The 15,486-nt window shown below is 33.9% G+C and overlaps 1 protein-coding gene and 1 pseudogene across 1 annotated transcript; one reads left to right on the top strand and one right to left on the bottom strand.

Moving 5' to 3' along the window:
• Positions 1-390: 390 nt before the first annotated feature.
• On the bottom strand, positions 391-8,083 carry LOC129887164 (T-complex protein 1 subunit epsilon). The gene is made up of 9 exons (XM_055962180.1): positions 7,721-8,083; positions 4,962-5,280; positions 4,380-4,728; positions 2,892-3,024; positions 2,736-2,788; positions 2,309-2,411; positions 1,250-1,416; positions 1,047-1,160; positions 391-761 (listed from the first exon to the last, which is right to left on the bottom strand). Exons 1-9 carry the CDS (start codon positions 7,917-7,919, stop codon positions 591-593), a joined length of 1,608 nt encoding a protein of 535 aa, XP_055818155.1. The 5' UTR covers positions 7,920-8,083; the 3' UTR covers positions 391-590.
• Positions 8,084-8,627: 544 nt separating this feature from the next.
• Positions 8,628-11,313, top strand: LOC129893286 (uncharacterized; annotated as a pseudogene).
• Positions 11,314-15,486: the final 4,173 nt, after the last annotated feature.

The following is a 15,486-nucleotide window of genomic DNA, read 5'->3' as shown; positions in this document are numbered from 1 at the left end:
TCATTTTTCAAAAAAATATTTTCTATAAAAATAATGAAAATATTGTCTGTCAGACCAAACACACTATAAGAGGAGAAAAAGAAAAATATTTTGTAATACGAAATACTTATTTTTTTACATAATAAAAAACAATGGATAATATGAATATCCATATCAAATATGGGTCAGATGAAATATTTTAACCATTTTTATCTAATACATTTTCGACTCAATCAGTCCATTTGACCTCCCTAATGTGGAGTAAACGAAAAATCTTATTTTATGACTCACACAACTCACTAACACTAGTTGTGCAAGACACTTTCGCAAAGTTTTCAGAATGAAACAAATACGAGAAATTCCAGGTTTTGAGCACTGAAGAGGGGTAAAATCCCCACCTCTGAGTAGAAGTAACTGCCCAACCCTTCTCATAGCACTGGTCATTAATTAAATCAAAGTCGTCAATCCAAAAATCATATCAATTGGTCAACCACCAAAACCGAACTCAATTATGACATAGAAACTAAAACTACTTGGAGTGGCATTGCCAAAGCTAGAATGTCCATCTTCTCTTTGGCAGCACAAACTTTGGTTTACGTACTACACATCAATCAATATTCAGATGGACTAATGACATCGTCAATCTTTAAAATCATCTTAACAACCTGGGTTGCAAGCAAAATCTGCTGTTGCTTCCCAATCAGTGTCTCAAAGACATTTTGGTCACGCATGTCATTTGTTCCAGCATCATTGCAATCTATCCCACAGCAAGGATTGTTTTCCTGCAACAAAACTCAAGTTATACTCATCAACACTATTGAGGTATATGACACACAAAAAGAATTACCGCTTGTGAAATACTCATGTTTTCTAATTATTCAGACTGAGAAACTTTGGAAATAGTCGAGAGGTATATTTATTTTCTTTTAGTAGTATACAACAGAATACTAGGAATTATCTCTTGAGAAAATCTTATGTTTCTAGTTATTCAAATGAGAAGCATCATCAGATTCCTGCACAATTGTGGAGTGATATTATATTTCTACGTTACAAGAAGCCAAAATTACCTTAATTTGCTGAGATTTTACAGCAGATAAAGTTTCAATGGGTTGGAGACCACTATTCTCAGCAAGTGCCATTGGGATAGAATCCAAAGCATCTGCAAATGCTCTGATAGCATACTGCATATAGAAGGTTTGACACTTTAGCTAATAATAATAAATTACAAAAAAAAAAAATAGAAACCAGAACAAATAAAATAAAAACTAGCCTGCTCAACTCCTGGGTGTTTATCAGCAGCTGCTTCCACAGCAATTGAGCAAGAGATCTCAGCTGAACCACCACCATACACAATGGAGTTGTTGCGAATAAGATTTCTAGCCACACACAAAGCATCATGGATACTACGTTTTGTCTCCTCTATCATCATCTTGTTACCTGAATTACGATCAAAGCTCAGACCTCAGTTCAAATATCCTAATCGATACAATTTCTCAGGTATTCTAAGATTCTGCATATTCTCCTGTATTTTTTACCACTTCACTTCAACTATGTACAGGTAAAGAATGCTCGACTGGTGCTCTGTAAGAAACAAAACCCATCTATCCTGGTATTAGGGAACAACCTGTCCTCAATTGCAAAGTTCTGGCATATTAGCAAGTTGTGACACTAACTCCACTAGGCAAGAACTCACCATCTGGTGGAGGTCACCGACCAAACAAAGAGCCTGTTAGGATGGGCTTATTGCTTTTGACTTATAAGCCAAAAGCCATAAGTTGGGATATCAAACTTATGGTTTTTGACTTATTTTTGACTTTTTGGCTTAAAAACAAGTGCTTATAAGAACTTTTATTATTTACCCAAACACTCCAAAAGTGTTAAAAAGTTATTTTGCCTTAAAAACACTTCAAATAAGCAAATCCAAAGAGGCTCAAAAATGGGTTAAAAAGAAATGGGAACCGCATGGAACATTACGCTCAACCACATTTGCTCAACTAATTATGAGAGCATAGTTGAAAAGATTACATATGTACCATAATCTTAACCAAAATTAAGTTCAGTTGTTTTCAGAATCTTTAAACTAATGAAAACAAGAACTATGAAGATCAACATGCAGCCACAACAGTTGGCCTGATGACAGTGTCACAATCTAATAAACATGGATGGAAACGGCACAAACCTAGAAACTGTAGATGCCAAACTTATAGAAAATCCAATGAAGAAAGATTAAAAATGAAAAAATAAGGAGCACAAGAAAATTAATCAACAGTTTACATCGAGAAGGATTTATTTCCATAGAGAAACGAAATGGCTGGTCACAAAAACTTACCACCACGGATAAATATTGTCACGGCCCTTGAATTTGCACAATGTTCAATGTAAATCATCCTGTCCTTTGTTGTACCAAATGATTTCTCTCGAACCAGACCAGCCTGAACTTATAGAACATCACTTTTAACAGATGATAGAGATCCAAAATCACATTAAGAATTATTATTCATATTTGAAAGGCCTGGTTAAATGGCTAAGTTCACATGAAATTTTTAGAAAGGATATGAATGTGATGCAAATAGAACATGAATTGAGAAGAATCTCCATATAGATTTGAGAAATTAGACATTAAGAATCTGTAAGCAAAGGAAGAGTAAAATTTCATAAAATATTAGTGATATACCACACAGTCAATGACCCTCGAATCACCACTTCACACAAAATTTCTAGATGTAAGACCAGACACAGAAGACTAGAAACAATACCAGGCCAAGTTTTTCAGGTGTCAATTCTTGAAATCTCGGCACAATTCTCCCACCTAATCACAAGTGGAACCAAGAAGTTGTGATTAAATTGACCATTGTAACAGAAACACCACAACAGAAAAGACATCATAGTTGATAAGCAAATAGAACGCAAACCTGTAGCAATTGCTATCAGCTCCAACTCCACGCCACCTACCCATCTAACAGCAGGCAGATTTCTATGCATAAGTAAGTGGTTTGCTTCATCATCAAAACCCCACTGGCAAATAACTAAAGTGGCACCAACATCCTGTCAGACACCAGCAGACAGGTTAGGAAATCCAGCTCCTGATAAGCTAAATTACCAAAAGATGCAAGGAAACTTCAGCTCTTGGTAATCTTTGCATGTAAAAAACCAACCAAACTGCTATTTACAGGCCTGAAAACACAAACCATAAGTCTCCCCACCCCTAAAATGATGATATCGTGAACGCAGGAAAACTAAACAACATTGGCATCCCTATAGCTTGTATTTGTTTATGCTAATAAAAACCAAGGTGTGCAACTTCACAATGAGGGGTGAAGGATAAGAGAATGACAAAACAGCCCTTCATTCTCATATTTAGCATATACAAAAATTAGGGGGAAACAACACAATTTGTATGCTTAAACAAAGAGTTGGAAAGGCCAGAATAGAACAAAGTTCTACACTGCTATCAACAACAACATTACCGGGTGTAATCCCACAAGTGGGGTCTGGGAGGGTAGTGTGTTCATAGACCTTACCCCTACCTTGGGAGGTAGAGATGTTGTTTCCAATAGACCTTCGGCTCAAGAAAAACAAAACAAAGCAGTCCAGGAAAAGAAATAACAGAAGTGAAGAAGCCACGACAAAATACTAAAGATAGCATGACAAAGCATTCTGGAAAAAAAAAAGGAGCAGCATCTACAACAAAGTTCTCCAGTGCTATCCTCATGAAAATACAAGAGACATAAAAAGGGTAGTGCATTCCGGTGCACAAAGAATCACGCATTAGCAAGATCTGGAGAAGGGCCGCACCCCAAGGGGTATTATGTAGACAACCTATAGTCCTACCTTAATGCAAGAATTAGTGGCTACTTCCACAGCTCGAACTTGTGATCTATGTTACATTCAAATTTATAGGACGTAGTTTGATACTTTGACTTGGGCGGAAGTTAAGAAAGAAAGATTTTTGAAACTTGTGGTCTTATGCATGTCATAAGAGTTGTGTGGCTATTGGACTTTTGTGGTCTTAAAATGCCATACATTTGTGTGGCGATAAAAGTTTCTCATTAAGAGTAAAATGAGAAGTTTAAAGCTAAATTGTTTTCAAATATAGAATCGTGTTATTCTTTTTGAAACGGACTCATAAGGAAATAACGTTTACATAAAATGGAGCAAGAGAAGCATAAGGTTAAGGTTTTAGCTGGCCATAAGCTTAGACTTTTCCCAACACCAGTCTGACTAAAAAGCATAAAAACATGTGAGAAACTTTTTTTGCTAAGCCTCAGAATTCCCTCCCTTCTGTATAATAAAAAAATTAGCTTCAATATTTCATGTCCTTCCCACCCCCACACACCCTTTATATCTGTATTAATACCACCTTTCACTATATACAAATAAACAAATTCTGTAAATTTTACCTTGCATTTCTGAACCATGTCATCAAAGTACTTCTGCTCCTGTAGGCGTAAAGTTTGAAACTTTTCCACAGTATCAATGTCAACCTTATGCTTGGTCTTTGGTTTTGGAGGCTCAAAAGGACAAGTCAAAATGGCAATATTTGCATCCTGAATTTGCTTTGGCATCTGAGGATGACTCATATCTTTGTCAACTACAATTCCGTAAATTAGCTCTGTATCCTCTAATTTTCCACCAACTTTTCCCTCAACTTTGATTAAGTCCAGATTAACATCCTTCCTCTCTAGATCTGCAACAGCTAGAACTGCTTTGACAGCTATCTCAGCCATGCTACGCTTGCATCTGTTCACACTACAATACAAATTCCCCATATCAAAACAAATAAGTTGTATAGAAGGGCTTTTGCAGTTGTAATAAGAAACCCATAACCGCAGAGTACTTTTAGTGCAAGATGCACATTCTGATGGATCACAAGCATGTTCTTCAAGTCAAAAAATACAAGTTTAGAACCTAGAAATTTTTTAATAGAAAAGGTAGCAACAGAGAAAGATAACAACAGAGTTGGCATTAGATTTGGCACTTACATCTTAGATGACAAAGTAGTCATGCAGGTTTGAATCAAAGGCTCAAACCCATTCACACCAAATTCAAACTTATTTGCAATACGCTCCAAGTGCTCAACTGCTATCCTACAAGCCATTTCATATCCTTCTGCAACTCGAATAGGGTGAATACCGCGTTCTAACAGCTTCTCCGCTTGTTCTAGAAGTGCCCCAGCCATGACAACAACTCCAGTAGTTCCATCACCAATTTCATAATCTTGACTTCGTGACAACTCAACCATCAACTTGGCAATCTGATTGTCAACATCCATCTGCTCCAGGATAGTTGCACCATCATTTGCTGAGGATACAAAATTCAAAGATCAGCAAATTTCATCACAACAAATAAGTTTTGCATGCGTAAGTTAAAACAAGAAAGGGAAAGAACACAAATAAGGTCAAATATCTTTCAAATCATTACTTATTTTGCCAAACTCGGGTGATCAAGGACATGTATGATGGATCCAAGACTCAAGTAAGCACACTAGGAGGAGACTCGGAGCATTTCCCAGTTGGGATGGGGTTGCGTCAAGGATCAACTCTTACCCGTTTTTATTTGCCTTAGTGATGGATGAATTGATGTGGCGTATTCAAGGAAAGGTTTCATGGTGTATGTTATTTGCAAATGACATAGTTCTGATTGACAAGACCCAAGGCGGAATTGACCTAAGTTGGAGGTTCAGACACAAACCTTGGAGTCCAAAAGGGTTTAGGTTGAGTAGAACAAAGACAAAACACTTGAAGTGCAAGTTTAGTGACGTAACGCCTGAGGTTGGAGTGGAAGTAAGGCTTGATACACAGGTCATTCAAAAGAGAAGAAGTTTCAAGTATCTTAGGTCTATTATCTAAGGAAATGGGGAGATTGATGAAGATGTCTCATATTGCATTGGTGCAGGGTGGATGAAATGAAAGTCGCAGTCGGAGTCCTATATGATAAGAAGGTGCCACCAAAACTTTAAAGGCAAATTCTACACAGCGGTGATTATATTAGCTATGTTGTATGGAGCAGATTGTTGGCTAGTCAAGAACTCCCACCTTCAGAAGATGAAAGTTGCGGAGATGAGGATGTTGTAATAGATATGTGAGCATACTAGGAGAGATAAAATTAAAAAATGAAGATATCCGGAACAAGGTCGGAGTGTCCTCACTAGAGGACAAGATGCAGGAAATGAGACTTGGATGGTTTAGGCATGTGCAGAGAAGATGCATAGATGTCCCAGTACGGAGGTGTGAGAGGTTGGCTATAGATGGTTTCATGAGAGGTAGATTTAGGCCCAAAAAGTATTGGAGATGGGTGATAAGATAGAAAATGACACAGCTTCAGCTTACCGAGGACATGACCTTAGATAGGAAGACACAGATTAGGGTAGAAGGTTAGTTAAATAGTTAAGTGATGTCTCGCTTATTCTTTAGTTGTAGTATTACTCTTGTGGTTTCTTTTCCTTTGAGTTTGGTTATTATTTGTTGTTTTTTGTACTTCAGTTATCATTTTATCTTGTTATGACTACTACTCAGGATAATTTGTCGGGTTGTCTATAGTATTTTGCCATAACTTCTTCATTTTCATTATTTCATTCTTTATACTACTTTGGAATGTTTTTTCTTTGAACTGGGGATCTATCAAAAATAATCTCTCTACCTCCAAACCTCCAAGGTATGGGTAAGGTCAGCATGCACCTTACCCTCCCCGGACCCCATTTTGAGGGACTATACTGGGTATGTTGTTGTACTTTTTTGCCAAATGTAAGTTATCAAAATTACTTTATAGACCTAAACGCACATCTCAAAAGAAGATAAAGTATATTGCTCAGTAGTACCACAGTGCATTATTAGACCAAAATGTAAAATACGGCACTCAAGTTGCTTGTCTCTTGCAAGGATGCTAAGCTTAGATAACTATTTTTTCTTGCTTTGGAATAACCTTTCTTGAAACACAGATCAACTATCTAGTATACTGCTGAAAAGTAATATATTTTTTCAGAGGTTAGAACTAAGATACAGGTTCTGGAGTAACTCAATTTTAAGCTGTGTTGACCAGCATATTGAACATTTTGCTAACTGCAGATACCAAAATCAAAGAGGAAATGTAAGGAGAGAGAGAGAGAGAGAGAATTCTGATAAGTCCGGCAAATTCACCCACACAAAAAATTTCTCAAAATCGCCAGCTGAACATCTACCACATAATAAAGTTCACATATCAGAGAAACTATGTCATTCTACTATCAAAAAACTGCCATTCTACGATCCTAATCTCAGAATTTCTCGAATCATAGTGCAGAAGATGACCATCACAATCACATATACAGAACCTGACACTAGGAAAAGGGAAAAAAACAAATACATATGGAAGATAAAAAAAAAACGAGTTTAAAGGCACAACTAATAAACAGCAACAAAGTGATACAATTTGGAAATGGACTGAAATTGAGTTGCTTGAGAAGATTGTACTGGAAGTTGTAAAGGGTTATACTTGCATTGATTAGCTGAGATTGTTAGACTTAGTTAATAGTTCCGGAAATTACAAATAGATCCTTATAGTCTATTCTAATTTGGTTATTTAGCCATCCCCAAATGTAATTTCTTATTTTCAGTTCAGTCTTGTCGACTTTCAACCTTATTTGTAGTTTAACTTAGCTTCATTTCCATTCTTCTTCTTTATCAAATTCCTGCTTTGTAGATCGAACTTATATATCCAATAAAGAATACATCAAAAAAAAAGAGAATGAGAGAGGAGAAAATACTGATAGTGACATCGCCGTCAGGGCTCTGAAGCATCTTGTCCATGCCCTTAGGACCAAGAGAAGTGCGGAGTATGCGAGCTACGGCTTTGCCAGCGGAAATGTTGGCTTTTTGAGCATCAATGCCTCTTAATCGGGTTTTCTGCTCTTGTTCCTTGATTATTATGAATGGCCTACCAAACTCATCGAACGCCAGCGCCATTGTTCGGATTCACTCTCCACCAATGAGATCGCACTGATATTTTCGCGTTAAGGAAAAAGTGGGAGATGGTACTATCGTCTGGGTACAAGGTTTCAGAACCCTAAGTTGAGTTCAGTGCTAAACCCTTCACTTCTATGCAGTGCTCCCGCTACTTTGTTATTCGTTTGGGCCGGGTGCGGGTAACTTTTACTTCCCAAAGGGTGTGGGTTTATTTTTGTAAAAATTTTAGGAGTAACATAATGTATAAGCCTAATTTTATTTTATCCCAACTTTTTTTAATTTTATAAAAATTCCTTTAAAAACCCAAAATTCAGATACATCCATATAGCACTGATACATAACGTATGATACATAAGTTTAATGAGTCCATTGAGCTTTAAAAGGAAACAAAACGTAAGAATTAAAATTTGGTTGAGCAAATAACGGACACGAATTTATATCAAACTCTTCCAATTCGCACAAGTTTCAAATCATTCAGAATTCTTTTATCCATCTACCTCCAACGAAACCCAATACATAACAACAGTGTTTTCTTTCAAAATCAAAGGCTGATACATGATGAACTTAACAATTTTGTTGAGGCATTCTGAAATTTGGGAGAGTGATGTGAGTCATGCACGATACAAGAGCGAATAAATAGTAATTAGTCAAACGATTTCGTTTGTGAATCTCAAATTTGCTATTGCGTCAGAATTAGATATCGACGAGATGAGGAAAAACATAGAAATCCGATACATAATTGAAGGTAATTCATCTCCACTGTTAATTAAAAACGATATGGGAGTAAGATTATATTTGGAGGCGAAAAAACTGAGCCTAGAATTGACATTGATACCAGTGATAAAAATGGTGAAAAGGTACATTGATTTGATCATTCATCAGGTGAAATTATCTATCTCGAAGGTCCAGAAAAAGATACACACGCACTTGCTGTGGTTGAATCAAAAATTGACAATTCATTTTACATTCCCGAATTAGAAATAACGAATTACATTAGTGATGCAAATAGTACAGATGTGAAGGAGAAGCAACTGTATAAGGATAAATCAACATTGATCTTTGTTTTGGTGAAATACAAAATAGATCACAACTTCAATTTCAAGGTGAAGAGAGCTGATGTGAAAAGGTACATAATACTTTTAGTTTACTGTGTATCTGATTCAAATATATGTATATTGACTACAGATTATTGTGATACCTTCCTCTTGTATAACGAAAATTATCGATTGTTATTCAAAAAAAGCTCATTAAATTCTAGATATCTGCCTTTTATTGTGAGATATTAATAAGTGTAAGATACATAAGAATTTGTATGTATCTGATACGTATTAAAATGGCTATTTTAATTTAAATTATAAGTGAATGTATATCAAAAGTAAAGTTTTTATTAAATGTATCAGATATATTAAATAATTATATATTAAATTCTGATACATGGACTTTAAAATGAATTTTGAGTCTTAGACATTAAATTCTGATACATTAACTTTCATCGGTACATTTAAATAATACATCGCAATGATGTATCAACAATAACTCATGATACGTAATATCTAAAAATCTTTTTTGTATATGATAAAGTTCATGAAACATTATTGTATATGTGATTGAGTATTATTTTTTTGTGAAATATTATAGTTTTTGAATGACACGTGATATATTTTTTTGTGTTTAAATGAATCTGATATATGCAGCTATGTTTTAGTGTGTTATTCTGCTGACTGTGACTGGACTTTGAATGCATTTTGTCGAAAAAATTCAGATATATTCAAGATTAGGTACTTCAATAGTGAACATATATGTCCATTAAGACATAGAATTTTAACAAAGGTTCAAGCTACAGTTGAATTTTTAAGTGGTGTAGCAGCTCCTAAGTTGTACAATCATAAAAGAATCCATACTCCAAATAACATAATTGAAGATATTAGAGCAATATATGGAATTGAGATTTCTTACCAACAAGCATTGCAAGCTAAGGAGCGTGCACTAGAGATCATAAATGGTAAACCTGCCGATAGTTATAGAAAGATGCACATATACATACATATGCTCAATAATGTGTACCCAAATTCGTATATAAGGATGCACAAGTCAGAACAAAATCAATTTATGTATCTGTTCATATCATTGAGGCCCTTTATGACGGGGTTGGATTTCTGTAGACCTATAGTTGTGGTTGATGGTGCACATCTTAGTGCAGCTTACAAAGGGACCTTTGTATCGGCAAGCACACTTGATGGAGTAGGTAATTTATTTGTTATTTTTATTCATTATTATTCTGTTATATTCAATTTGATACACCTTTTCCTAATACTTGACCTTCCAACTATTAAAAAAACTAACATTTGGATGGATTTTTCTTCATTAGGTTGCATATTGCCATTAGCATAGGGAGTTGTCGACACCAAAAATGATTCTTCATGGACATGGTTCTTTTAACAATTCAAAAACGCATTTGGAGAGAGGAAAAAAATGTGTGTTATATCAGATAGAAATGAGAGTATAATGAAGAGTTTAAGCATTGTTTTTCCAAATGTTCCTCATTATGCATGCATATGACATCTTTGAAAGAATGTGTGTACGAACTTTAAGAGAAACAAAAACACACTGAGTGATCTGTTCTACTCAATGGCCAAATCCTACAGAAAAGAAGACTTTGAAAAATTGATGGATAAGGTAGAAAAAATTGATTATAGGGTTAAGGAGTACCTTCAGGTAGCTGGGTATGAAAAATGGTCTAGAGCTCATGCAATATAAACAGAGGAAGAATGATGACTTCAAACATCGTCGAATATATCAATGGGTGCCTTGTTGAGGCACAATAACTACCTATATTAGAGTTCTTGGAGGAGGCTAGAATTCTATTTGGTTCTTGGCACTGCAAAATCAGAGAGATTTCCTAATATACAAAGGAAACATTAGGGAGAAGGTTTGAAGAAATTTTGATTCTAAACGCGCCTAAAAGTTCAAAAATGAAGGTATGTATATTGGCCTCAATATGTTATGTATCACCAGTAAATTGATGTATCAATGTGTTTTTCAGATTTCTTGATTTAGATCATCTTACTCTTTGCAGGTTGCTCCATCAACTGAGTGTATGTTTTCAGTTTATGAATCTGGAAGAAGATACATTGTATGTCTTGAACGAAAAGTATGTAATTGTGGAAGGTTTCAACTAGACGGGATACCTTGTGCATATGCAATCATAGTTTTAAAAAGCAAAAATATTACAGATATGCATTCATAGTGCTCTGATTACTACAAACCAAATGCATTAGCCAAAACTTATGATGTTCCAATGGTTCCAATGCCTGATAAAGAATATTGGTTGATTCCAGATTATGTTTTAAATGAATTAGTTTTGCTTCCTAGATTCAAATGGATGCCTGGATGATCAAGGAAAAGAAGGAAAAAAAACCCAGATGAGAAGCTAACATCAAACACAAATTATTGTGGACGTTGTGGACAAGAAGGTCATAATCGACGAACTTGCACTTTTGTACCTGAGGAGAGGTGACACTGTTCTTATTATATATTAATATTACTGATACTTTGAACTTTTAATATAGATTTATCTTGAATTTAAATAAATGTCATTTAATCTTTTTGAATAAGAATGCATCTTATTTTTTGAGTTGTTGATACAATTTAGACTACTTGTTATCTGAAGTTTTATAAGATGATACATTATCATTTTATTGGTTATATTTCATAATATGTATCATATATTGAGTTGGTTGTAATTAGAATATTCAGTTCTTTCAAATTCATGTGTTTGTGTATTATCAATTTATAATTGATTTTTGAAGTGAAAAGAATTGTTTTTGAAATGTATGAGATACATCAAAATAATGATACATTGCATACTGATACATGACTTTTCAACTGAGATTTTAGTTTGTCACAATGAATACTGATATATGATCATTGTTTTAAATATGTATCTGATACATTGAATTAATATATTTTGAAAGTAATGTAGATACTTAAAATTAAAAATAGAGCGGAGTAAAGTAAGTGACCAACAAAAAGATATATTCAACAATTAAATGACACATCATAAAGATGTATCTGTCACAAGATATGATATGTAAAACGTAATATGTATCTGATATATTGAAAGATTATGTATCAACATCAAATCTGATATTCATTTGAAGTTATTTGATACACTGCATCTCAGATTCAAAGAGTTTAGTATCTTAATTGTATGTTTGATAAGTTACAGATACATAACCTAAAATTGATCTATAAAAATAATACATCAATGGTATGTATTTGATATCAGTTCTGTCATTTAAATAAGTACTATGTTATTTCTGTCAAAAACAACTGTCTACATTCTACTTCTATCAAGTTCAAAAACTACTCGACATCAACCATTTCTCCTTGAGCAGGAGAAATGAAATCTCTATTTGACTTTGGTGGATCGTTGTTTTTGCTGATATAACCATCATTGGCCTTTAAGTAGTAAAAGTTATTAAATATCAAAATAACATCAGAATTGATATTTAAGCTGACACATGTCATTGATACATCATTGTTCTGAATTTGATACATCAGATAAAGTTATATAAACGTTTAATAGATATATGGAAATGATAAATTCAAAAGATGTATATGATACAAAGAAAATGTGTCTGATATAAATCTGATATTAATTTAGGCTTATTTGATACAAAGCACTACAGGTGTTTTATTAAAAATGTATCAGATGCATTAAAGACTGATACATTAAAAAACTGATACATATACTATAATGATGACCTGTATATAGAATTGATACAGAAGATATATGTACTGATACAAAGGCTTATGTTATGAACAACAAAAAATTATATTCAACAGCATCTGCTAAATAGTTGAATAGAAAACGATTAACATAGTAGGATTTTACTAAAAAAAACCTCACAAATACTACATAACTAAAAAAATGTTTACTATTGGTGCCAAAACAAAAGTATGTATTCTATTACTATCAATTTCAAAAAAATTACTCAACGTCCATCGGTTCCCCTTGACCAGGAGAGATGAAATCTATCTTAGATTTTTTTGAATCGTTATTTTCACTAACATAACAATTCTTGGCCTTCCGACACTCATAATTCCATAATGGCGAGGCGTATCTCGAACGAAAATATTCGGCATGTAGTTCAGTACTTGGAATAGAAATTTCATCACTAAGATATTCAGCAAAAACAGCCAGGAACACACCACAATCCCTGCAAACAAATTATTAACCAACTTTAAAAAAATAAAAATGTCATTTTAATGAATTACATATGCATAACTGTTATACTCACAAGATATCACTTTTTTGTTGCTCAATACCTTCAACATATTCAATTTCAAAAAGGTAATGTGCTTCAAACATGTTACCGATTGATTTGTCCTTGTATGAATCAAGCGATGACCAATTAGTACGTTCATTCTTTTAAAAAAAATCACTATCGTGAAGGTATGTAGGTAGTATTGCTGCTATCTTTTGAATCTCTAAAGAAGGGTTTCTACTTCTTTTTCCAAATGATGAATCATAGATGCGTATCAACCTCCATTTCAACACAACTACTGTCAGAACCCAATGAAAATCCTTATCACAGTTTACCGGAATGTATACCTCATCTACCAAATGCCATGGAAAACCGACGGGGATTGAAAAACCTCTTATGATGTTCTTCACAGATCTCTCGTGATGAGCTACAATAGAGGCCCGTGCCATATCTTCTTGGATAGAAATATCAGGTGGAATGTGATAGTATCGTGTGTGTGCAGATTCGATGAAGACTTTGAAGATACAGTTTGTTATTGTGTATCAATACTGATTGACCAACTGCATCTTGAACTTCTTCCAAAGGTAGTAAAATATTACATCGATGTGCTACACATTTTAAGAAAATATTATTCATACAAACTGATTCATAGTTAGTAAACAAAATAGAAACTTTTATACTAAATGTATTTGATACATAATATTTATGTATTAGACAGTGTGTCTGAAATATATCAGACAATGTCTTGTACTATATCAAAAAATAATTACCTCATCATTTCAGCATCTGTTCGGCTGTGACATGAGGTAGAACCAATTGTTATTTTGAGGAAATACAACTACAAAGTCTATTTTTTCAAACACGAATGAAGAGCACTTTGCTATGTAGTGTTCCTTCTTTGGTTTTCTGAATTAAAACTTATATTAAAATGAGAGTATATATATAATAAACATCTTGTACCATAAGTTGTAAATATCATACTTACTTATTGCCATGCGATTTTAATAGTCCCTTATCTATCTATTAGGAGTAGTCGGTGATAAGCTCGGTTGGGGGACTATAGCATATGCCAAAACCTTCAAAAGGGTGTGTTTGATACCTATCAATCGACATTTTTTTCTTATCCTTTTCAATCGACCCAAAATTTGTTAGGTACAGTGATTGTAAGATCTTAGAAGACATCCTACTTCGTGAAAGAGGTGTATTCGCATTATCTGGCAACAAATTGAGTTTGGATGGAAGAGTGGTAGGCAGTTGGCTATCACGCAGTAGACATTCAGTCTGAACTACTTGTTTATAACTAATGGCAGTCAATGGCGTGGCCGATAATAGAAGTCCGAATATTAGAGTATCTACCACCTCTCGAGTTTCAGACAATATCGAGGTTAAAGTTGTGGAATTCTAATTTTCAATAATGATAAAAAAATTTTATTACTTCAGAATAATAACCTATACTAAATTTTAGGAATCATATACAAGTGTGAAATATTACTGATACACTAGGGTTGATTTTGTCTTTATCAATCTACTCAACATGTTTTTCAACTTGAACAGCTTATGAACAACCTTTCTTGCATCTTTCATGGCATAATTTGATCCTTCTGATGCATTATCCTAAATTGAATGTATCATGTCAATACTAAACTTATTAATGTTAAATGTATCATAAGAATTAATCTGATACATTACTTTTAATGTATCAGGAGCTACAAGCACTTCAAAAGATTCTACATTAGCTGATTCCATGTGAAGTACTGATACATCCTGCAATTATTGCAGAATATTAGATGGTTCTATTTTCTACAAATATAATATTAACAATATCTTATGAAAATGACTATTGAAATCAAAAAATAAAGGACCTAATACGTGTCCACGAACTGTATCAAGTCTCTATAGATCATCATAGATGTATCAGATACAATAGCTATGTAGAATCAGATTAGTCATAAATTATTTTTGATACAATACCTTTAATGTATCAATAGTAGCCTACTCTTCATGGGATTTTGTAGCATCTGATTCCATGTGATGTTCTAATACATCATTATTTTTTGTATCATCTTAGATGGTTCTGCTTCCTACAATTATAATAATAATTAATTATGAAAATGAGTATTAAAAAGAAAATTAATGATTTGATATGTGACCATGAAATATATCAAGATTTATAGATCATCACAGATGTAGCAGATACAAGAGCTATGTAGCATCAGTTTTGTTATAAATTTGGTTCTAATACATTACCTTTAATGTATCATTAGCAACATGGTGTTGGAGAGATTCTGTAGCATCTG

The sequence above is a fragment of the Solanum dulcamara genome, chromosome 1, assembly GCF_947179165.1.
Source record: "Solanum dulcamara chromosome 1, daSolDulc1.2, whole genome shotgun sequence".
NCBI classification, from domain to species: Eukaryota; Viridiplantae; Streptophyta; class Magnoliopsida; order Solanales; family Solanaceae; genus Solanum; species Solanum dulcamara.
Note: the sequence above shows the minus strand (reverse complement) of the source record. Positions and strands in the feature narration are given on the sequence as shown.